General features: G+C 38.7%; 1 protein-coding gene across 1 annotated transcript; it reads left to right on the plus strand.

Annotated features, from left to right (window-relative positions):
• Positions 1-548: 548 nt before the first annotated feature.
• On the plus strand, positions 549-24372 carry ATAD1 (ATPase family AAA domain containing 1). The gene is made up of 11 exons (XM_034425943.2): positions 549-911; positions 3039-3133; positions 3249-3423; positions 6369-6467; positions 8464-8584; positions 9967-10167; positions 12744-12850; positions 15137-15226; positions 17179-17229; positions 18615-18748; positions 20032-24372. The coding sequence occupies exons 3-11, from the start codon at positions 3262-3264 to the stop codon at positions 20150-20152; spliced, it is 1086 nt and encodes a 361-aa protein (XP_034281834.1). The 5' UTR covers positions 549-911; positions 3039-3133; positions 3249-3261; the 3' UTR covers positions 20153-24372.
• Positions 24373-25535: the final 1163 nt, after the last annotated feature.

Genomic DNA, 25535 nt, shown 5'->3' on the forward strand with positions numbered 1-25535 from the left:
GTAATTGCAGACAGCTGGATGTTAATTACAATGCATTAGTCTGCTGAGCTATCCATATCTCCTTCGTCTCCTAGCATTTGGATTTTAGACTGAACCCAACAAGAAAGATTGTTACTTATTCACGGTTTTTGTTACCCACCCACATCCATAGATTCCATGAAACAGAACAAGAGTAACACAAAATATAGAAAAAAGCTCGATGGTGTTCTTAAATTGAGGGCTATCTGTACTGAATTTCGGGTTTCCTAGAGCTGGTCCAAAAGGAAGGCAGGATAGTTCATGGTTAGCTAGAAGCAGATTGGGGAAATCCCCCATCTAGCCCTATTGTGTGCAAGCTAAATCGGAGCCGTCCTTAGCTCCCTCTCTAATCCTCAGAGGACAAACTTTTTGAGGCCCGCCAAGACCGTCTCGCTCGCCTTCCCGCAAGACGAAGAAAGCGAGCTCAGCTCTCCATGCGAGATTCCTCCTCCGTGCGTTACAGGGAAAACTTTCCCCCCCTTCTTCCACTTTAAAAGCGGAACGTTAAAAGAGAGGCGCGGCGTCCGAGAGGGAAGGTATTGAGCGTCGGCCCAAAACACCCGAGCGACGCCTGCCGGGAACGGCCGTTTCCTCCACACTTCTCGAGGAATTTCGCGCGCTGCTTTTTTTTTTTTCCCCCTCCCCCCTCCGGCGCACGCCTTTTACGCGCCTCGGTCCTTTCCGTCGCCCCGGTGCGGAGGAGGCAGCGGCGTCCGAAGGATTCCCGCGGAAGGTCACCTCGAAGGCTCCCTTTCGCTTTCAATTTCGGCGGCGGGGCTTTCGCTCAGAAACCGGTGGGAGCGTTTCGGCCGGCGAGTTTGGGAAGAGGGTGCCCGGGCTTTCCTTCTCCGTGCCCGACGGGAAGCCCCCCTGAAAGCTTTGGGAGAAAGAAGGTGACTGCTCCATTTCCCCTCTCGGGTTTTTGTGTGTGTGAAATAACGACTCTCTTCTTTCCCCCCGCCGCCTCTCCACGTGCCCGGCGTGGTCTTGTGTTATTAAATAGGGTTGTGCGGAGTCCCAGTTATATTCAGATTCAAATTCAAACCTTTATTATCGGAGTACAACACGTGTACTATGAGATTGGGGTTGAGCCTCCCCTCGTGCACCCGGGGTTGGACTAGATGACCTCCAAGGTCCCTTCCAACTCTGTTACTGTTACGCTCTCCCCCCCCCCCCCCAACACAATACTGCAATACTAACGGAGGCCCTTCTTTATAGTCCGCTGGTCATATTTGATAAGCTGCTTCCTTAAATGTAGTTTTGAAACTCTTTTGAGGGGGAAAAAAAAAGAAGCCAGGAAACTAACATTATAAGAAAGGGCACATTTTAGGGTGCAGGTGGAAAGAAAAGTTATGCTTCTAATTGAAAACGCAACACACTGGACTTTTCTGCCCGGTTTATTTTGCCCTGGCTGTAGTTTCGCAGAAATAAAGCTAAAACGTTTTACTTGTTTTGGGTTTGGTTGAAACTTGTTCCACGCTGCTGCTGGAGCGATTTTATGGTGCAAAGAGTGAGGCTAGTGTGCATCATACACAGCCAGATACCCATCTGTGCTAGTCTACTATTGGTATGCCCCAAGCTTAGTTTTAATTTACTTAATTTTAGTACCGTGTTTCCCCAAAAATAAGACCCTGTGTTATAATTTTTTTGCCACAAAAACGGCACCAGGTCTTATTTATAGGGGGGATATTGTTCACTGACTCCCCTCACCTGCGCATGTTGCCCCCGGCTGCCTTTTTGCTGTCAGAGGCCTTCAGGAACTACTTCTGTGGCCGCCTGCAAGGCTTTCCTGAAGGCCCAGAGCTGCAGAGGCCCTTAGGAAAGCCTTGCCATCCTTGCCAGCTGCAGAAGAAATGGGCCTGCAGACAGGTGTCAGGGTGTGCGAAGCCTGGCTGCAACTGTCTGAAGGTAAGTAGTAGGGCAGCTTCACCCTCCCATCCCCACCGTAGCTTAATTTTTACCCGTGTACCCTGGAGTGGGCGGGGTCTTAATCAGGGCTTATTTTGGCGGTAGGGCTAATATTGGGTGCACATGTAAAAATCAAGCTAGGACTTACTTTTGGCGTAGGTCGTATTTGTGTATCATGTTAAAGAAATACTAGGTGGTTCGCAATAGTAAGCATAAAATGCAATAAAAGTCAATGAATACAGACTAAAAAAAGAACTTGTTCCAATCATTAACCTGCTCCAGAAACCTTGTAAAACTTCCCATGTCTTGCTTTAGATCCCCCCTCATGCATAATAATGAAGCAAAGTATCTATCAATCTTTTTCTCTGGGCCAACTTGTCAAATCAGCTAATAGCAATCTAATAGCATCTTCCTTGCTTCCCCCTGCTCCCCCCCCCCAAAAAAAATTCTCTTTCCTGCTTCTCCTCAGCTGCTAGGACTAGTAAATTGTTCTGTGTGCCTATTCCTTTATGCAACTGTATCGGCAATAAGGAATAGAATTCCAGAGTGGCCAGTCCCACTAGCTGCTGTATTGGCCAATCTCCCAACAATCTTCTTTTTCTTTCACTTAGTAAACCATATTTTCCCAGTGTTTTTTTTTCTTTGTTTCCTTCTTCCTTCCTCACAGCTTGTCCACATATGCCCAGGAAACCCTTTCAGTCTAGTTTTCTTTCAGTGTCTCTTCCCCCATCCCCAAACTACATTTCAGTCTGTACTAGAATCAGCCTTATTGCATTATGCATATAGATAAAACATCTGAAAAACCATATTTTGGCTTGGGCAGAAACCATTGAAAACCAGCTGTGCTGTATATGGAACATTCTGCACATTCATAATATGTTTAAATCCAGTATTTTAAGTCAATTTGTAAAGCTGAGTCTTACTGATTTTGACTACTATAAATTATAGTAGTCAATGAGTTGCTAATAACAAATAAAACATGTATGACACTTTCTCTGAATATTATTGTTTTCCAATTAATATGTTCCATTTTTTAAAAATGCTTTCCCTTTTTGATGTGGTCATTGACAAACATTGAGTGATAACTAATTATCCCTTTCTTTATCTACAAGGAACAATCACACCCATCTTGTGTACAAAATCTCTTATATGTGAAACTCCTCATATGAAAAAAATCTCAACCATCTTGTGTATGAATTAACAGCAGGTTAGTAATGTATCAAGTATAGTAATGTATACCATGTACCAAAAATTAATACTTCAAAGCTTCCTAATTTTATAAGAATGCACATTGACTTTCTTTCCTCCATTATTTGGTATAGGGAAACATCCACAATGGTACACGCTGAAACGTTTTCTCGTCCTCTAACTCGGAATGAAGTTGTTGGTTTAATTTTCCGCTTAACAATATTTGGCGCTGTGACCTATTTTACAATTAAATGGATGGTAGATGCAATTGATCCAACAAGGAAGCAAAAAGTAGAAGCCCAAAAACAGGTAATAAATAAAATATTTTAAATAGAAATGTTATATAAATAAGGAACAGAAAGCTAACATTATTTTTGAGCTGCTGAGTTCAGAGTGAGAAACCAACTGATTGAGTTTGCCTATTCATTTATTTACTTTCTAGCTTGCTAACCTTGCTCAACATCTTGATCTTCTGACTCTGGGTGTTGTGCAACTGAATAAAAACAAATTTCACAAGGTATTAAAAATAACCAAATACAGGTAATCTCCTGGTTACGAGTGTTCCATTAGCAAATGTTCGAAGTTACATAAGTGCTCCCTAGCATTTGCGAACAAGGCCCGAAACAAATCTTGCAGCACCACGGCAGTTCTTCACCCTTACAAACAACTGCAGAGGTTCTGCAACATTCGTCCTGCATGTTGCTGGCCAAAATTGAGTTTCTGAGGGGTGGTTCCAGCCCTCCAAGACTCCATTTGGCCCTCCATGGGCCAGTGAGGTGAGACCTGTGGAGGCCTGAACGGAACTGGAGAGGAGAGCACGTGGCTGAGAGGCTGAAGAGGAAATTTCTTACTAGATCTTCACAAGGTAAGTGACCCGGTGCGGTGGGTTGGATGGTGAGGGGAATGCAATTGTGTGGAGCATGAGGTATTTTAATGGGTCAGGGAAGCCTTGGGTGATCTTAAGCAGGTGGCCTGTTCCATCAGTAGGTCCCCCATGGTCTTTCCCACCCTGAAATACGTAATGTGTACTTAACGAGTCTCACATTCGATTAGTGAATGCGTGGGCGAAAGGAGGGAGTGATCCCATTCAAGGTACAAGATTCATTCCCATGAATCCTCGGGTTACGAATGGAATGGGCAGGCTCCATTGCATTCGTAACTCGACTACTTTTAATCAATTATGCAGACAAATATATACAAGCATAGAGGAAATTCAGTTCACGCAGTTTTAAAAAATTTGGGGCTAGTACAGTTCCTGTTACGTGTTAGCAATATTCAGTAGACACTTGCCAAACAACACACAGTATTTTTCGGAGTATAAGACGCACCGGAGTATAAGACACACCTTAGTTTTTGGGGAAGAAAATAAGAAAAAAGCTGATTGGCGGGTGGATCGGCCTTCCGGAATACCCCCAATAAGCTGTTCCCAGAGGTGAATTTTAGCAATAGGTTTGTTGGTTGTGAGCTCTGTGCCTTGCTTTTTTTTCAGCCTCTGAAACATCTGAAACTTCATTTCAGAAAAAAACTTTTTTTTCTGCTTCTGAAAGCCTCCAAAACAGCTTCAGAAAAAAAGCCTCTGAAACTTCATTTTTTTTTTCCTGAAGCTCTGTTTGGAGGCTTTTTTTCTGAAGCTTCATTTCTGAGGCTTTTTTCAGCCTCTGAAACCTCCGTTTGAGAGGCTGGGCAGGGCTACATTCAGAGTATAAAATGCACCCAGATTTTCACCCTCTTTTTTGGGGGGAAAAGGTGCATCTTATACTCCAAAAAATATGGTAGTTCAATTTCCAAGTCATGACTGATATAGAAAATTTGGGCACCCAAAAACGCTTCCTAAATCTCAACCCAGAAAATAGACTCAATCACATGCTTTTCTTTCAGAGAAATCAGTTAAATTACTGGGTTGCTGCTCTGTCTACATTAGTCCTCAAGCTACTGCAGTGGAAGAGAATTAAATTATTTTGCAATTCATGAAATAGAGAAACGTTATTGAATTCAGTGATACTGACTTCTGAGTAGACCTGTGTAAAATTATGCTTTAAAGCTGACACAATCCTTTGTTCATAATTATGGTAATGTTCTAAAATAATGGAGTCAAGCTGTTATTTTTAACAGCATATGTCTGCTACATTAATATGAAAATTCAAAGACCTCCCTGTATCCTTTGCATGGAAATAATCTGTTATATTGAAATCTCCCTGCATTAGCTTTTTTTTAGATATATTAAAATTAAGGGCGACTCATTAGGAGCTATTGTTTTACAAAGCCCACTTATAGAATGTTGCCTGTGTGGAAATGTTCTTTGTTTTTTCATCACAGATCTTTATAGCTAGAGAATAATTTTCTCTTCCCCGGTAATGAATATAGCATTCTGAAAGTTGTCTGCATATTTTGAAAGAGTTTCTAAAATGCTGTTTAAAAGGCATACAGGATGTCACATAACTGTGTCACTTAGCAATGACAGTCCCAATTAACATCGTAACGCGAAGAGTTTACATAATACAGTGCTTGCTGGTTTCCCTATTGGCTTTGCTTGTAGAAAGACATGCAGGGAACATATGAAATCACAATTATGTGACTACAGCTTGCTACAATGTCCAAAACTTAGAGGACCAGTCGTAAGTGCCCCTCATTCAGCACCGTCATACCTTTGAACAGTCGCTGAACGAATGAATGGATGCAATTTAAGGACTACCTGTAATGTTTATGACCACCTGTAATGTTTATGACTGCAAGAGCAGTGAGGGCACAATGGTTAGAGTGCAGTATTGCATGTTAATTCTGCCAACTGCCAGCAGTTTGATTCTTACCAGCTCAAGGTTGACTCAACTTTCCTCGGTGGTTAGTAAAATGAGGAGCCAGATTGTTGGGGGCAATATGCTGACTCTGTAAACGGCTTAGAGAGGGCTATAAAGCACTTTGAAGCGGTATATAAGTCTGCTATTACTATGCTCAAATGGTACATTGCTCTATTGAAAGGGCATTGAGTATTAAGACAAAGATTAAAATATCTTCGAATAATCTTTAATTATCCTGGATAGACACCTCGAAGTATTGTTACTAACAAGCTGGCTTTATTTTGCAGCAAAGAGATGGTGCATTCAAACCAATGAAAACGGGGCATTATTTTTTTTTCAAGTTCCTAATTCACAATTAACGGAATATCCACATTCCTTAATAGCACCCCTGCCTTTTCTGACATTATCTGAAAAGATCAAATGAGGTCATACTGCTGAACTCTGGCTTTTCTATAACAGGCAGAAAAGTTGATGAAGCAAATAGGTGTGAAAAATGTGAAGCTTTCTGAATATGAGATGAGCATTGCTGCACATCTGGTGGATCCTCTTAGTATGCACGTAAGTGTTTTTTGTCTTATTCATATGTAAAAATGTTATGTCTCGGGGCAAAATGTTTAACATGGAAGCACACATGTTCATAGTGGAACTGTATTTTAATTGAATTTTCTTAATTTTGGGAGCAGATGGACCTTGTGGGACAGACACGTGTGTCGGCTTTTGATTCCCAGTAGTACAATTATCATAGAGGCCCAAACTTCCGGGACGCATATCTTTTTTCACATTTTCTCAATATAAACAGTATCTTTATAAGTTAGTAATAATACAAGCAATCACATACATAATTCAAAAACCTGAAATATTATTTGATAGAACTAGTGCATAGTGACTATTTTCAGATATTGAAGCATAAAATGCTGTGCATGTGCAGCTAATTGAAGCAACATTGTTTTTGGGGGGATAGTATGAAATAGGGAACAAAATGCTGCAATAACTATTGTTAGCGTTTATTAAATATCAGAACTGATCATTGACTAATAAGCATGTTCATGGACTTTTTTGTGTACTAACTTATTTTAACATTGCATCAGGAATTTTACTTTCCTTCAATGAATATATGCAGTTTTACATGAAGCTAAAAAAACCATGCTTCAAAATAGTATTTAGAGTTCTCTTTGTACGCTTAAAGACTGAATTACAGTAATTTAATCTTGTTTGTAGATTAATTCATTGTATGTTGTATCTATAGCATGCTCAAATAAGATTATTTCAAGAATTGGGTATAAGCATCAAGTATTAGGGTACCTAAAAATTAGCACACTGAAAATATCAGTATGGGGTTTCCTTGGAAAAAATAGTTATATTGTTGCAAATAGCTATGTCAAAGATTGAAATCCCATAGGCCACATTGGAAAACAGTTATTTATTTAACATCTATTCAGTTTAACCCCAAGAATTCCTGGAGACAGGAATAGTCCAAGGTACCTTCTTATGGCCTGTCCATTAGTGATTCCTCTACCAAACCATCTAATTTTGACCCTGCCTCGCTTTGTCTGGTCAAAATTGAATAGAATTAGTTGTGATACTGGAAGACGTGCCCTCTGCCCTGTATCAGTGGAGGTGGAAAGATTCCCCTTGTTGCAATTGTGGTGCTGATATGCAGACTATAAAACATATGGTATAAGTTTGCCCACGATGTACATTCTCTGCTTCCCTAAAAGATCTGCATGAAACAAAGCCAGAGGCGATCATTGCCTGCGTAGTTGAATTGGACATCCAGTTATGAGGCCACTGCCATACCCCCCATAGTAGTTTTACTTTTAATTATATGGACTGTGTGTGTGTATGTGTGTACGTACACATGTGTACATACCATGTTTCCCTGAAAATACGACCACCTCAGAAAGTAAGTCCTAGCTTGATTTTTACACTTGCGCCCAATATAAGCCCTACCCCACAAAATAAGCCCTAATTAAGACCCTGCCCAGTCCAGGGTGCACGGGTAAAAATTAAGCTAGGGTGGAGATAAGGGTGGTAGAACTGCCCTACTACTTACCTTCGGATAGTTGCAGCCAGGCCTCGCACACCTTGGCCCATTTCTTTTGCTGCAGCTAGCAAGGCTTTCCTGAAGGCATATGTAGCTGAAAACTACTGATAAATTTATTAATAGTAAATTTATACTAGTAAGAAGACTTATTGGCAGGAGACTTATGCTCTCCTGCCATACTGCTTAAGGCCAACATCTCTATTTCTTAGATCAAGGATCAAAATATTTTTCTTCAGAATCAGTAAGAAAGTAAAAATAATTACATGGTATATTATAAAAATACATTCAAATCCTCCCAGCACTAATCTATTTTAACTAGCATCAAGAGAGTAAAGTCGCAACCTCTGGGATATATTTTGTTTTATTTTTCTTGTTCGGTGAGATACATGCTTAATATACAAATGGCTTTAAGATTCAATGTAACTTTCATCTTTATCCCTAATTTGAGAATTTAGCTGTTTAACTGATGCCAGCTCAGTGATTTTTTAAAATCTTATATTTGTGCCTTAGGTAACATGGAATGATATTGCAGGCTTAGATGAAGTTATTACAGATCTGAAGGACACAGTCATTTTGCCAATCAGAAAAAAACATCTATTTCAAAACTCGAGACTTCTACAACCACCAAAAGGTAATGTGAAGAAGTACAAATTAATGTTTTTAGAAAACCTGGCCATAATAGAATTCCTCAAGGACAAAAGCTCAAGTTGTATAAAAAATCAAGTGATCTTTCTAAGTTTATTTTAAAATAAACTTAGAAAGATCACTTGAACTTGTCCTGATTTATAATAAACTGTTTTTGTGTAAGATTAATTTAGATGTGGAAAAAGTAGAGATTTTCTTCCAAATCATGTCATTCCAGTTAAATATATACATTTATGTAGCTTTGCAATATTGCTTAGTACCTCACTCTTCAATTTAGAATACAATTCATAGGATGGCTTAAAGGACAGCAATATAAAATAAGTAGCAAATGACAGTGCAGAACTTTAAAATAATTTCAACATGAATAAAATATTTAATTTGGGTAAATAAGGTCTGTATCTTGTGTATCTGTTAATATATAGGTGAAAATTCTACTAAGCTCTGCCTAGTTTAAAATTCAGAATCATATTTTCACCACATGAGTATATTTTTCTGCCTGTATAGCTTGTTTCTGTTCCTCTGAGTTTGTGCTCATTGTAATAAATTGGCAGATAAATGTCAGGATTTTATGGCATATTTTATGGGTCTTGCGGAAAAATCAGGTGGAACAACGACTGATGACTTCCTTTTACCGGTCTATGATAGAAAGCGTCCTTACATATGGTATGGTATGGTATGGTATGGTATGCTGGCTTGACAGGCACAGACAGAAAGGCCTTACAGAGGGTGATGAGCACAGCACAAACAATTACGGGCTGTCCCCTGACCTCACTGGACGAAATCGCCAGGACCCGCTGCCTCAACAGAGTGAGGAAAATCCTCAGGGATGATTCACACCCTGGTCAGCACTTCTTTACTCTCTTACCATCAGGCAGGAGATATAGAAGCATAGCCAGCCGAACGAACAGGCTGAAAAATAGCTTTTATCCATGGGCCGTCAGACTTCTGAACACAACATAACACCACGATTAGGTTTAATATGATAGACTTGCAGGGCCAGCACAACGTGCAACATGTTCATACCAATGTAATATAATATAATGTTACATACATATAAGTAGGTATATGGGAATGTGTGTTAGTTATTACTTATTCGGGTTTAGGGATTCTATTTCTTTCATTTATTTATGGAGTATTTTGTGTTTCGGAGGGGGGTGGGCTGCACCAAGGGAGGCTCATTCAATTTCATTGTACACATTTTGTGCATTGACAATAATGGTTTGATTTGATTTGATTTGATAGAGCAGCTTAAAAACAACAGTGGGGACTTTTGCAGAGTTTTATTAACCGCAGCGTGTATAAAATGCAGATACTATGTTTTCCTATGTAGAATGGTGATAAATTTATTAACTGTGTTTTGGTTTTCAGGAGTACTGCTATACGGCCCTCCGGGTTGTGGTAAAACCTTGATTGCTAAAGCTACAGCAAAGGAAGCTGGTTGCCGCTTTATTAATCTTCAGCCCTCAACGTTGACAGACAAGTGGTATGGCGAATCCCAGAAGCTGGCAGCGGCTGTTTTTTCTCTTGCTATAAAGCTCCAACCCTCTATCATCTTTATTGATGAAATAGGTAAAGTGGAATTTTCTACACATTTGAAAATATTACGTTCACATTTTTTAAAAACTTCATAGTCTTCTTCATTAGTTTGGTCACATGAGATCAAAAATATTTAGTATTATCAGTACCAGAACAAGAGTTATCTTTATAGAGTATTTTTGTTTTGTTTTTTTAAAGGAGGCTTCTGTTTAATTTGAAACAGCAGTGTTATATTGCTATAATTTTATATGTATATTTAATATTTAAAGAAAAATAAAGGTCTTTCCATGGTCTATTTGGATTAATGTAATGGATAGAGCAGGTCATTTTTTCATCCCTTCAGCATTAGCATATATCCAGTATGAAATTCAAAATCTTTTGTTAGATATTATATGGATTTTTTTAAAAAAAAGATAACATTTATTTTATCCCATCTTTTATTATTTTTATAAATACCTCAGGGCAGTGTACATACATAATATTTATTCCCCCTATTTTCCCTCAACAGCTGTGTGAGGTGGGTTGAGCTGAGAGAGTCTGGCCCAAAGTCACCATGTCAGTTTTCACGCCTAAGATGGGGCTAGAATTCACTGTCTCCTGGTTTCTAGGCGAGCACATTAACCACTACATCACACTGATTCTACATTTAGCATGGGCACATTTAGTTCCTAATTCATATATATGTAAAATTAGATATGACGCTTATTGCTTAAATCCCTGTAATATAATACTTAGCTGGATGACATATCACTGGAAAAAGCCAAATTCTATAACAAAAAATAGTTTCTTTCTCATTACAGTTAGTATAAAACAGCAGTCCCCAACCTTTGCAGTTTGGCAGCCCAGCTGGGGGAGGGGAAGAGGGGAACTGGATTGCGCAAGTGGCGGGCTGGCACACACACCTACAGCTTGACTTGTGCCAGCAGAGGGCTGGCAGGCATGCGCATGGTTGTCCACCAGCCCGTCACTTGCTCAAATTGAGCTGCTCTGGCTAGCCACTCACGGAGCCCAATAGGCCATGGCATGATAATGGGCTGCGGCCCAGGGGTTGGGGACCCCTGATATAAAAAGTCTCCCCTTCCATGTTGTCCTTTAATTTTCCTCTTAAGTGTAAATTAACAACCAATTTCTATTCCTAGCTGGTTTCTTTGGCTAAGTGATGGGATCAGATATATCCCAGCTAGAATACATACATACATATCTTCAGATTGTACATATTGCTCCAGTAAGACTGATTCTAAGTAGCTTACACAGTCTTTAGTATACTGTTTCGATTAAAATATGATAAAACATCAAAAGTTTTAAACTTTAAAAAAAATCCAACTATTATGGCCACCAGTTTCGCTGGGAAACGTTCCTCCTATTTTCCCATTCCTCCAAGGGTTTCTGAAAGAGCTACATCTTCCTAGTCTTCATGAACACTAACAGGGATGGGGCCAGCCCTTACATCAGGCTGAGGAGGTTTGTGAGGAAGGAGACCAGAACTGAGAAAGCTCATCCCTGGAATTCTAGAAGAAAACAGCGCCTAAGGGTTGGGACCCACACCAAGCCCTACCTTTTTGTTTTCACCAGATGAGCAAGTTCCACTTTGTGTGGGCACTCCTGCAAATACCCAAGTTCTGTGAAATAATACTGGATAGTGGCTTCAAAACAAGCCCGCCATGAAGCTACATTTTAAGGTTGACTTCCAGATGCTGTGAACCCATCCCTCAACTCCTGCATGCTATACCAATTTTACGCCACTTTTATTTTATACATTTTCATACTTTCTCTGGACAATTGAAGGACTGTTATTGATTTTTTTTCAATAAAGAGATGGGTTATATAAGGATATTATAATTTGAGGGGGGAAAGTAGATGTCACGCTCCTCAGTAGGTATATGACATTTATTACTTTAAATTGATGTGACTTTTATTTTAAGGAAGATCCAAAGCTGAAAATATCATTTTAAATCTTTAAAAAAAACAGTAACAGCAATGTTCAGTGGGAATATTTTTATGGTTTTGAATATTTGTATTGGCCAATAATAGTATTTAGTTATGTTACTATATACAGGGACTACAGCATGCCCAATCATATTTTAGACTTCTTGTGTATTACATTTAAATGTTATCTATTAACAGATACAACAAAAATGTTTTTACTATAAAGTTGATATGTGCCTTTTCAAATATATAAAACGGGGGGAATACTAACCAATCCAGTTAAGGATCTTGAACTGCATTGTTATTTAAGAACTGAAATTACTTTATCAAAACCAGGTCTCCCAGTTCAGCATTTTTTTTTGTAAGACTCCTAGAAACTGAAGACAATAAATAACCAACTGAAACAAGGCGCATGGGGCATCCACCCTTCTTGGTTGCATCTGATTCTGGAAATTTCTTCCGTTTGTTAGAAGAGCCAAGAACAGTTGTTTCAGAAACACTGTCCAGCACTCCTCTTAATCACATAGGATGCTATTCTGTGTATCTTCTTGTTTGTCCCATACGTTCTCAGTTAATGGATGTGCCTCAATTAATACATTACGCAACACATATAGCTTCATACTCCAGAAATACAAGTTCTACTCAAATCCTGGTTTTGTTTTGTTTTGTTTTGTTAAATTCAGATTCTTTCCTACGAAGCCGTTCAAGTTCTGATCATGAGGCCACAGCTATGATGAAAGCCCAATTCATGAGTCTCTGGGATGGTCTAGACACTGATTTTAATTGCCAAGTAAGTAGCAAATTACTGTTTTTATTGATACAGTCATGCAATGCTTATAAAAATGTACTTTTCATTGCTTAGATGCTCATTTATAGGCATTTATGAGCAAGCACTGTGGCGTATAAAAATTGTCAGCTTGAGAAATGGAAGCACAAAAAGGTGGCTTATTCATTTATTATTTTTCTTTCTTTCGGGAGATGTACTTTACATAGTATTTCTTCCTTTCATTTTTTCTCACAAGAACAACCCTATGAGGTTACGCTGAGAAAACATATTGTCCAAAGTCACCCATGGCTAAGTAATAGAACCTGGTTTCCCAGGTGCCAGTCCCAAATTATTAGCCTACACCGGTGATGGCAAACCTTTTCGGCACTGAGTGCCCAAACCAGAACACATGTGCATGCACATGCGCGCACCGGAAACCCAAAGACGAGCTGGCCAGTGCGCATGTGCACGCCGGCCAGCTGGCCTTCACACACGCCGGAACACCAGAAACCCAAAGACCAACTGGCCGGCGCATGCGTGCCTGTTTTTTGGCCGTTTGCAGGCTGTTTTCTGGGTCGTTTTCAGGCCATTTTTCAGGCTGTTTTTGGTCTGAAGAACAACCTGAAAACGGCCTCAAAAACAGCCCAAAAACAGGCATGCATGCGCCAGCCAGTTGGTCTTTGGATTTCCAGGACTCCAGGCTGTTTTTGGCCATTTTTCGGGCCATTTTCCAGCTGTTTTCCGGCACCTGCAAAGACCAGCTGACCGGAGAGCATGTGCCCACTGGAAATCAGAAGAGCAGTTGGTGATGGCACGTGTGCCCACAGAGAGGGCTCTGCGTGCCACTTCTGGCACTCATGCCATAGGTTCGCCATCACGGGCTTACACTATACTGTGTAGCAGGAATTTGCAACTTTTTCCAGGCTAAGAGTGCATCCCCTGTCATACTTGATATTTTTAGTTTTGTATTCTTGCTTGGTTTAGTTGTGCCCAGAAGAAAGTCTTGTCTCATTCTGGTAAAACCTACCTGATGCAGTTGAGATTAATATCTCTGTAGCTTCTCCAGTTAAGCAACTTGGCATGGTTATTTTCTAACCACAAAACGGTTTGATTGGCTGAAAGTCACAGTGAAATGGGGAAAGAGACATCCAGCCAGCTTTTCAAAGAGAAGACAGTTGAATTGCAAACTACTTTTTAAAAACTTTTTCCACCCAATCTAATCTAGTGATGGGAAGCCTAAAATGTCAGTACCTGGGTCAAAGTGAATTCATACATCTAAGAACCTTGTTTTCTTTACTTCTAATCATTTCATGAGAAATGGAGGTGCGCTAAAAAATAATTTAGCTACTTTCCTTTTTCATTTGGGGAGTTTCTCCTTCTCTAGGTGATGCCACCGTATGTGCATACACTTAAATAGCATATAGAACAATAATATTAAATAACCTTTCTGAACTACTTTAAACATGATACATTTTATTCTGTGGTCCAAATATTTGTCCTATTTATTTTGTACATTGTCTTGTTACATAGTGTAACAAGACAATGTTTTTGTACAGCATACAAAAAAAAGATGCCTTAAATGATGGTAAAAAACTGTTGAAAAATCTTTTTAAAAATATAATAAGAATATTCTCTTTTTCATGAATTTTTTCATGGTTAACCTACATTTCAGTACTGTGCATGTGATTTTGAATTCTCTTGGTTTGAGAAATGGTATCAAAGTAGGATAATTTAAAAATAATAGTGACATTTTGAATATTAATATTAAGCAAAAGGAGGTCTTTATTTTCATTTGAAACTGCTTTTGTATGTCTAAAACTCTTTAAATCTAATAATTGATTCTAAATGTATGTTTGATGTTGATCAAACAAGCTTTAGTCAAATTCAGGATGGATAAAAGTTCCATTTCTGTCACTATCAAATTAATTTGGAGGTAAAAATCTAGAGCTATGTACAATTGATCAACAATTTCTTAAATCAGTTTTGTTTCCATATGCAGATAGTAGCAACATTACTACTACTACTACTACATTTTCAACTCTGACATATTTTAGATGCAGTTGTAATCGTGTACTTTGGAATCAGTATTTATAAACACCATTTTGTAATGCCTCTCAATTAATTGTAGGATTTTCTAGATAAATTTAAGCATCTAGAGATTTATTCAGATTCAGATAAATTATGTCCTGATGATAGTAATGGGAAAAGACATTCTTTAAAAAAACAGGCCCAATTGTTTGTGAGACATGATATGTCAATATTCATGTATTTCATCAAGAATAACTGTTCCTTGTCATACATTACATTTAGGTGATAGTGATGGGAGCTACCAATCGCCCTCAGGATCTTGACACTGCCATTATGAGAAGAATGCCTACAAGGTTTCATATCAATCAACCTGTAAGTTGATTAAAATGGTTTGCCACAGCCTTTTTCTTAAGGCTCAGAAAAAATGACTGGCCCAAGATCACCCAACTTGCTTGGTACCTAAGGCAGGACTAGAACTCATGGTCTCCTGGTGTCTAGCCTAGTATCTTAACACTACCTCATACTAGATTTCCAAGGTAGTTTATCACAAAGAAAAACAAAATAACAAGCCAAATACACAAACACAAGCTACTTACGATGAAATGAGAGAACAAACAGGATTCCTTGACGACAACATACCAAAATTTGGGCAATCTGCTTAGAATGTTCCCCTCCTATTTCTATGCCATCCAATATTTCCCTAAAGTGATATAAAGTATCATAGGCTGTTCCTTGAAAATTTCACAGGGAAGAGAGTAATTACCTCTTTGAGCTATATAGGGCTTTAAAACTAGGATAACAAATTATATTTTCCTCAGAAAACATCTATTATGCAGTGAAGATTGGATCTAATAACTTATGTTTGAGATAGGCGTTCCTGTCACACCCATGGAGTTTTGCTTGAGTTATAAATTCGATGTACTTTTCAAAAAACTTTTAGAGCAGCATCCCCGAACTTTCTGGCTCCATGGACTGGCAGTGGTGGTGGAAGGGGGCAGCCTAGATTCCACATTGGCACAAATGAAGTTTTGCGTGCTTGCCTGCTGATTCCCCAGCCCAGTTCTCAACAGGCCGCAGACTGGTAGTGGCCCACAGACTGCGAGTTGGGGGACTCCTATTTTAGAGGATGTGACCAAGAGAAATCAGAAAGTTGCCATACCTGTTTTCTCTAGGAAGCAGGAAGTGTGGGGGGAAAAACTTCTACCCTGGATACGTAGAAAGGAAAATTTTATAAAGCTTCCATTTTAATTTAGCAGGGGAAACATACCATTATTTAAGAGCAGCTACTATATTTACCTCTTGACTTAATCAGTTTCTTGCTCATCTGAAGTCCATCAGCCTTGTTTGGGATAAGTTTCAGCTTTTATTCAGTTTTCTGTCCTTTATAATCTGTATTAAAACTGTTTGGTGGTATCTTGCTGTTTATTGTGCCTTTTTTATTTGTATTTGATTTGCCTTTTGTATCTGTGTTTAAGGAAGTTCTGGAAAGATTCTATGTGTGCTGAGGAATTAGCTGTGTTTGGATATGTTTTTCTTGCTGCTCCAGACTCAATTTCTGACTGACCTCTCCCAAATGGGTCTATGACAACTTGCCACGGTCAATTCACCATGGCTAATTTGCCACAGCCAACTTGCCACGGCCAACTCGTTGCAGGACAACTTGCCACGGCCATCTCGCCACAGGACAACTCGCTGCAGGACAAGTTACACTAATATCAAAGAAATGGTGGAATAGACTCACTAAAATTGAACCAATAAATTGAACCAATAAAGAAAGGATGCAAAAGGAGGGACAGAATGAAATGTGAATGGCAAAAATTAAAATTTATTTATTTATTTAAAATATTTAAATAGAATTGTTAAATTGTCCTGCAGCGAGTTCTCCCACAATGAGTTAGCCATGACGAGTTTTCCTATAGCAAGTTGGTATTGATGAGTTGGCCATGGCGAGTTGGCTGCAGCAAGTCGACTATGGCAAGTTTTCCCGTTCCCTCCTAAATAACTTCCAACTATCTTCCATGAATTCCTCTTATCAAAGGATTTATTCTCTCGTGAGTGCTTCTTCCAGAAGCAAAGAGAAGAAAATAAAGAACCTGGGTGCTGTTGAGGTAGGAGAATGATGACATTTACTTGAGAAGCATTTGGCATTTGATGATGGAAACTACCTTCCATCATCAGTGCCTTCTCTGGGAGATCCAATGGTACAACAAGGAATCTATAGCAGAATAGTTGTTTCAAGGCATCATTAATGTTGTAAGATAAGATTGGAGTTTAAAAATTCCTGTTTTGTATTAATAACACGTTTTCTTTCTTTTAATTTAAAGTCACTAAAACAGAGGGAAGCAATCCTGAAACTTATTTTGAAAAATGAAAATGTAAGTTGGTCATTTTTTGTACTCTGAAGTAAATTATTTTGTATTCCTACAACAGTGTCTAATGGTTGAAGACAAATAGTTTCTGCAAGTTCTTATATCATGGAGGTTTTAGTCCTCTGTAAATGACTCAGTTAAAAAATAAAATTCTGGCTCGTAGACTTTCCCCAAACATGGATTGTAACAAAATTTTGCCAAATAGTCATATATCTTTAGAAATCTTATTGCCTATTGGGAAAATGTTAAACTATTCGAATTTATTGTGCGTCCAAAATATTTACCATGTTGTTGGTCCCTATATCGGTAGAGACTTTTCATATTATCTGCATATGTAGCAAATTTGCTTCAGTTTCTGCCATCTGGTTACCATGAATTTATGCGTGTATTTACTCATTTTATATAGTTGTCCACTCAAAAGAGTGGCTAATGACATGAAAAACAATTCAGCTGGTTCCCAACTTACGACTGTTTATTTAATGATGGCTCAAAGTTACAACAGCTTTGGAAAAAGAAACTTGAGATTTGCATTCACTATGATCAATGGTGGGTTGCTCCCAGTTCTGTCTGGTTCTTGTGAACCAGTAGTAAAAGCGGCGGGAGGCTCCGCCCACTCGCCCGAAAGTCATAATTGATGATCTGCGCATGTGCAGAAGCTTCTGCGCGCACGCTCCCATTGCAAACCAATAGTAAAGGTAAGTACAAACCACCCCTGACTATGATGGCCATTGTACCAAACCCCCCCCCCCCATCTCAATATGAGTTCTTGGCAGTTACTAGGCCTTATAACCAGTTGCAGTGTCCTGCAGACCACATGATCACAAATGCTCATGTGCTCAACAATTGTAAAGGTGAGCTGGTTGCCAAGTGCCCAAAACATGGTCATGTGACTGGAGAGGTCATACAGCCATTGGAACTCTGGAACTGGGTTCTAAATAGCTTTTGGAGGGGACTCCATCGTATCTTCAAACAATTGCTAAGGAACCAAATCGTTAAGCAAGGACTGCATGTATAATCTCTTGTAAATGAAAATGACTTCCAGAACAATTACGTAAAATATCCAGTTTATCTCCAGTTAGGATATAACAATTTATCAGAGCCATTTGACTATTGCTATTAATAATTGCCAAAATCATAAGGTGCCCATCAATAACCAAAACATCATGTTCAGGTATAATATATGGAGATTTTCTAATTAATATAGCCATTCTGGTCATTTTTGAATTTCCATAAATAAGAATTTGATAAACCAAAGTCCTTAATAAGTAATTTGTTTTTAACAAAATCAAGCATGACAAATTATTTGTTTCTATTTCAGTCTGAACTATTTCTTATTGTTTATAAGTTAATTCTGTAGCCCCTGTATGTGCTGTTTTTTTCTTTGCTGACAGGTGGACAGGCATGTGGATCTCTTTGAAGTCGCCAAAGAAACGGATGGGTTTTCAGGAAGTGACTTGAAAGAAATGTGCCGCGATGCTGCACTCCTGTGTGTCAGGGAATATGTAAATACTGCATATGAAGACAGGTACTTCTATTTAATGCCCCAGAAGGCTTGATATCTAGGAGCCAATTTTGCTGGTGTTTTTTTTTTTAAAAAAAAACAGAAATGGATTCTCATAGCCTAAAGATTGGGTGAAGTGTTAACAAGAATTAGGAGGGGATTCCTTCCTGTTTCCTTACTTTATGTAGCAAGATGGATGTGCTCTTAATACATGACTTCTTGCATCTGGAGAAGTGAGAAATACATTAATGCCACATAAGATGGCAGAGAATTTCAAATGTGCGTGTCAGCCGTGAAGCCATTTTGGGAGCATCTTCAGGGCTGCCACAACAAGGCCGGTTGGAGCTGTGGGAACATGAGGGGGGAGATAGAGATAGCTGGCAGGATGTGTAGCCAAAATAACATTCTTTCCTGTGGGAGCCAAGGACACACTACCAGGTGCTGGAGGGGCATAGACAAGAGCCAGCTGGAGCTGAGACTGTGGCCTGATTGGGCCATGTGATGGACGTGTGACCTGGGGGCAAGAACTTGGGGTTTTGATTTGGGTGGGGGAAACCTGGTGTCCTTCAGAGTCAGGTTTTCACCAACTGTGCCAATATGACATTCCTAATAAATTCATACTTTGGGAAACTCTAGGCCTCAGAGTTTTGATTGCTTTGGGTCTGTTACTTGGAACCCTGACAGTACGAGTATCCGGTTTAAATTATTGTGAAACACCTCAGAATAATTCTGAAGTGGTCAAAATGCTTCCAAAGATTATTGTTTTGAACGCAAGAACAATGTTTCAGACTCAACATTTGGAATGGTTTGGTTGGAATTTGAAGCAGGTTTCATACATCTGGATCAGGGGTGTCAAACTTGATTTAATTGAGGGCTGCATCAGAGTTGTGTTTGACCTTAACGGACCAGGGTGGGCGTGGTCAAGGTGAGCCTGGCCAGCTCGACCTCACTCATGTCGGGGGAACTTGTGTTGGCTTGAGCACTCTGCCAGCAAAAACGGGGTTCCGAACTCTGTTTTCGGCTGCGACAGCCTCCTGCAAACCTCTGCCAGCAAAAATGGAGCTTGGGAGGACCGCACGTGGCCATCCCAAGTTCCGTTTTTGCTGGCAGAGGCACCGCAGACCAATCCCAAGCTCCGTTTCCAGGGTGGCCCGGCGGGCCAAATCTGCTCCACGGGCCTTGAGTTTAACACCCTTGCTCTAGATTATTCCCAAATAGTGCATGATATATAGTATGCTCTGTCTCTTTTATTTTATAAATTGCACTTTTTATACTTTCTCCTGTTTTGTTTTGTTTTCTTCTTCCAGCAATGACGAAGATGAAATTCGCCCAGTGCAACAAAGGGATTTGCATCGAGCCATCGAGAAGATGAGGAAATCAAAGGATGCAACGAATCAAAGTGTTCTGATGCATGTTAGTTTAGATTAAGGTTATCCATCGCTTCTTTTGGTGACTGGTAATTTAAATAGTAGACGTCAATTGAAAACAAAACAAAAATCCCCATCCTTTTAACAACTGTTTCTGGAATTGTTTTTATATGCTGATACCTAAGTTATTGAAACCTAATAATTTTGCAGAATTGGATTGGGTCCGTGTGACAGATCATGACAAGGAGGGATATAGTCTTGCTTCAACCAATATCCTTGTTGCAGCCTTAAAAATGTGTTGGTAGGTTTTCGCATGGCACATGGTTGCTCTGAGAGGGAGAGCAGAGCCTGTGTATATATGTATGAGACAATGCGTATGTATATATGATATGTATGTGTATCTGCAGGTTTTTATAGAGAGACATAATATGTAGAAACTTGAATATGAAATCCATTCATTCTTTTTCTTTTTACTTACTATCTGGATCGAGTTAGATCACAGGGTTAAAATAGTAACTGCACAGTTTCCTAATGCACAGTCAGAAATTCTGCTTTTTTGGGGAGTCGGGGTGGTGATGGTGTGTGTGTCTGTAATGTAGGGAAATTCTCATTTCTCCTTTGCATCATAAGTGACAGTATGCGCAGGTGCCAATGATCTAAGCCAGGTGTCTCCAACCTTGGCAACTTTAAGACTTGTGGACTTTAACTCCCAGCCAGCTTTGCTGGCTGAGGAACCCTGGGAGTTCAAGTCCACAAGTCTTAAAGTTGCCAAGATTGAAGACCCCTGATCTAAATATAAAATGTGTGGAACGTCTCATGAATGTTTTCATCTTGTATGATCCTACAAATTGTATTCTTTTTAATACCTTTTTATATAATTGACGCTTACCATTGTAGGCAGAACACTGGAAGCTACAGGTTGTTAATGTTTTCTTTTATTTCTGAATTGTGAATAATGTCCTTTATATAATTACCAGACATAAATGCTGCCATTGCTAAATTTCCTTCTTTGCTGCTCTAAACCTTCTAACCGCTCTAAGTGGAAATGACAAAAATTATAACATCAAGGACAGTGGCTTTCAATTTTCGTTACATTTCTTTCTATAAGACAGGGATCTTGCAAAGTTGGAAATAATCATATTTCGTATTCATTATGAAATAATAATAGGAAAGATTGGAATAATGAGATTTATTTTCTTAAATTCATTTACTGTTGTCTCTCCCCACAAATTCATATCTGTGCACTAATTCTAGGTATACTTGTAAGCTTCTTTTCTTTGGATATAGAACCAAAATGTTCTATACATTTACAGATCATATCCTATCTAGAATGATTTACTTCTTTTTTATGTGTCCATTTCAAAATGGAAAATCTGTAGCCAAGGAAAACACAATTCAGTTTCTGTTAAATAAAGCAGATTTTGTCAAATGAAATAATTCTTTTAAAAATCAATCCAAGTCAGGCCGTCTTAGAATTTTAGTCCCATTTAAGTGGCTAAAATATTTGAGGTTAAGAACTGAGTGGGTAAATATATATGTGATGATCAAATGCTTTTGCATTATGGATGATATTAAATCAAAATGGGGGTTAGGTGTCATTCCCCAATTTAATTTTCCTTTTATTGCTAAATCAATCCTATCCAATCCCCTTGTACATATCAGAGGCATGTACATATCTGAGGTATGTATCTGAAAAGAAAAATACTTGAAAAATATCTATGCTTCTGGACACGCTTCTCTGATTTTCAGCCATACATACAAATACAGCTTGTGATATCAGTAAGTTGACCTTTTAAAGTCATTTATACAAATCTCTTTTGCAATATTAAAGTTTAGGACAAATTCCTTAGGTAGATTGTGGTAAAGTACTTGATTTAATTCTTCAATTAAGCCTTTCATTTTAATGGGTTTTATTGTATTCTGAATCTTTATTCATGTCTCAAATTTTATTCTACTTAATTTCAGCCATACCTCAAAGTAAAAAAAAAAAAAGTATAACTTTATCTAACCATTTCATTAAACTGCTGTATCTTTCCAGTGTTTTCTATGGCCTATAAATAAATGTCACACAGTTGTACCTCATGTTCTAAACATTTATGAATGTCGATGAATAATCTTTTGCCACAACAGCAAAGCTAGATATTAGTTCTTGTGACCAAATATATTCATTTTAAGATGTATCATTTCACTTCATAATTTTCATAAACTCAGAATAGTCCCATTTAAGTTTATTGTAGCATAAATCATACTTTGTTTCTCTCTCACTGAGTGAAACAGATTTATCTTTTTCTCTATTCCTTTAAGTGTTTTGGTTTATTTGCAAGAGGGGAAATTAAATGTCACTGATTCCAGGTTTGTTTTAAGGACAATGCTTAGGATCCAAAGATCAGCTCAGGAAATTTCAGCAGATGCTCTTTATGCATGAGGTCTCTCAAGACTTTTTAAAACCTTGGTCAATACTTCTGATGTCCTTTGTCACTGTATTTAAAAGATGACTTAAAATCTCAAGCCTGTTTGCCTTCTGACCCCATCATTCCAGCCATAAATATTAATTTAGTAGGCATAATTTAAACATACGAAGTAAGAAGCACCTGAAAACGTTGAATGAATTTCCCTTCAACTTGTTTAAGAGGTAATAAATGTGAACAATCTGTTTAATTTCTAGAATATTCTTTAGATATTTATTCCACCAGATGTATTGCTATATAGTAGTAAGATATAGATTTTTATCACCCTCCTTGGTCACTAAACTCCATTAGCTATCCCTGGGACATAGCTGTATAGTTTTATAATAAAATATTTATTTGCATTTATAGACTAAAGAGACGTATTTCTAATATTCAGAGGTACTAATGGTCAAGAATGGAAATTATCTTTCCATTCTTGATAGTTCCGATTGTGGTGATAGAAACTTCGAATTGAAAGTTCATGGAACTTCCTTCAAAGGAACAATTTTATTTATGATTTCCAGACGAATAACTTAGTTAGTCTGCAGCACCAAAAATAGCAGTCTTTTGGCATCTTCATAGTTCCATGGCATAAATTTGCATATTCAACAGCCCAATGTTTGCCTTATAAAATTATTTGACTTCCAGATAAAAGTATTAGTATATTATTTTTTGTGGGGGGAAAATAGGGATTTGTTTATAAGATCAGCTGACTTAAGAAAATTCATGGCAAGTTTCTTGTCGTCTCTTCCTCCTGCCCCTACAAAACTTCTCCAAGGGTTGAGGGATGTTTCTCAAGTAAGATAGAATGGATGCAGAAGGTTTTTGGAAGAATTGTACCAAACAAAACAGAAGCTTCCCAGTGTTGACTACTACTTCCTTGTTTTAAGAGCCATGATTTCAGCAGAGCGCCTTACTTTATAATGGAGCCATGTTAACACCATTGTGGTACTTTGTAATTATTGTACTTTTAGCTCTTCCGACATTCAGATAAGCACTTACTGAACGTTGACTCTTTGCGCAATCAAGATGGTTCTTGAATAGTTACAAACAATTCATAATGTATTTACAGTTGAGATTGTTGTTCTTCTTGTGCACTATTCTAAAATTAAATTCCAGCCCCATCATTGGCTTGACTAGCACTCGTTTTCACACTTCTTGTGAAAGAAGTGCCTACCTTTTTCCTCCTTCCATCTTGCAGTTGACATGGTATGTTAGAGCTCCAGGTGAAGGCCCAATGCCTGCAACTAGTTTGAAAGCTGGAGATAACGTATCTGCTAATATTAAGCATACGTGTTCTCTCTATGGGGGCTCCCATTTCTTGTTACAGTGTGTGATTTTGGAGTGGGAGTGGGCTGTTCACTGTTCCGTCACGGACATCATGTCTGTAGTTGTGGTCTGTACAGCGCTATGGTTGTGTCAGGTTTATGTGTCATCCTATTTTACTCATGAGAGTAAAATAGTCCACCAAGAGTTTTGAGACTCCGAAATCCAAGCCACAAGCTTTGTCGTTAGGTACGTTTGTGCTTTATTATTGTCATTACCAGCATATGGGGCCTCCACTGACATAAAAAAGCACAATTACTCTGTAAAATAATAATGGGCATAGGAATATTTAAGGGTTCCTTTCTTAAACCTGAAAACCCATTGACAAAGCTGAGCTTGATTAACTAGAGAATGAAGCAATAAATGTGACATGATCATGGCAAACCATTTAAAATTGTGTGTTTTTTAAAATATATGTTTTTCCACATGGTTTTAAGGATCAAGTATATACATGTATTCTCACTGCAGTGGCTAAATGTAAATGAATAAAAAAAGATTAGCCAGCCTATTTATGATTCAGTTTCGGTGTTCGTTTATTTTCTGAGGAGACGCTTTGCTGGAGGCAGTACAGGGAGTCCTCAAGTTACAACCACAATTGATCCCAAAATTTCTGTTGCTAAGTGAGATGTTTGTTCAGTGAGTTTTGTCCCACTTTATCATCCTTCTTATCACAGTTGTGAAATGGGACATTTGTTAAGTGAATTTTGCCACATTTTACGACATTTCTTGCCACAGTTATTCAGTGATTCAAGCGCAGTTGGTAAGTTAATAACCCGGTTGTTACGTGAATCCAGCTTCCCACGTTGACTCTGCTTGTCAGAAAGTCACGAAAGGGGATCATATGACCCTGGGATGCTGCAACTGTTATAAGTATGACCCAGTTGACAAGCATCTGAATTTTGAACATGTGATCATGGGGATGCCACGACGTGAGAAAAATGGACACAAATCCCACTTTTCAGTGCCATTGTAACTTTGAACAGTCACTAAATGAAGTGTAGTAAGTCAAGGACCTGTACAAGATGGGTTTTTTCTTTCTATCTAGCAGAGAAATAGGGTCTCTGCAGCAGGCTTTCAGGTGCCAGATTGCAACTCCAGTCATCTCTCACTTTAGCCATGCTGGCTAAGACTAGAATTAGTTTAATTCAAGATTATGAGAGCTAAATTGTTCCAAGACATCTTTCCCTAACCTAGTATCTTCTAGACTTCAACACCCACAATAACTAGTATTATTACAGACGTACACTCCATCCCTCTCCTAATAACTACTTGGACAACCCCCTGCAGTTTTGGAAGTGGTTTGCCCTTGCAAAACTAGGGCTGTGAGTGGCTGATCCAAGGTTCCCCACCCCCACCCCCAGGTGGCCTTGTCCCTCAGGTAGGTTGAGTGTTATGATTTCCTGGTTTCTAGCTCAGTGCCTTTAACCACTAAATAAAACTGGCTCTCAAGGACAGGTAGTCCTCGATTTACAACCACAATTGAGCCCAAGATTTATGTTGCTAAGTGAGATACTTAAGTGAGTTTTGCCCTATTTTATAATCTTTCTTGTCACAGCTCTTAAGCAAATCATTTCAGTGGTTAAATTAGCAATAGGGTTGTTAAGTGAATCTGGCTTTGCTTGTCAGAATTTTGCTTGTCAGAATGGTCGCAAAAGCAGATGCAGTGACTCT

The sequence above is a fragment of the Pantherophis guttatus genome, chromosome 6 (genome assembly GCF_059756535.1).
Source record: "Pantherophis guttatus breed Tessera chromosome 6, ASM5975653v1, whole genome shotgun sequence".
NCBI classification, from domain to species: Eukaryota; Metazoa; Chordata; class Lepidosauria; order Squamata; family Colubridae; genus Pantherophis; species Pantherophis guttatus.

Excerpts from the sequence above, each read along its gene's own strand:
- ATAD1 (XM_034425943.2), top strand. The coding sequence starts at position 3,262 with ATGGTACACGCTGAAACGTTTTCTCGTCCTCTAACTCGGAATGAAGTT. Across the intron at positions 15,227-17,178 it reads GGTTTCATATCAATCAACCT|TCACTAAAACAGAGGGAAGC; the intron begins GTAAGTTGATTA and ends TTTAATTTAAAG. Across the intron at positions 17,230-18,614 it reads TTATTTTGAAAAATGAAAAT|GTGGACAGGCATGTGGATCT; the intron begins GTAAGTTGGTCA and ends CTTTGCTGACAG.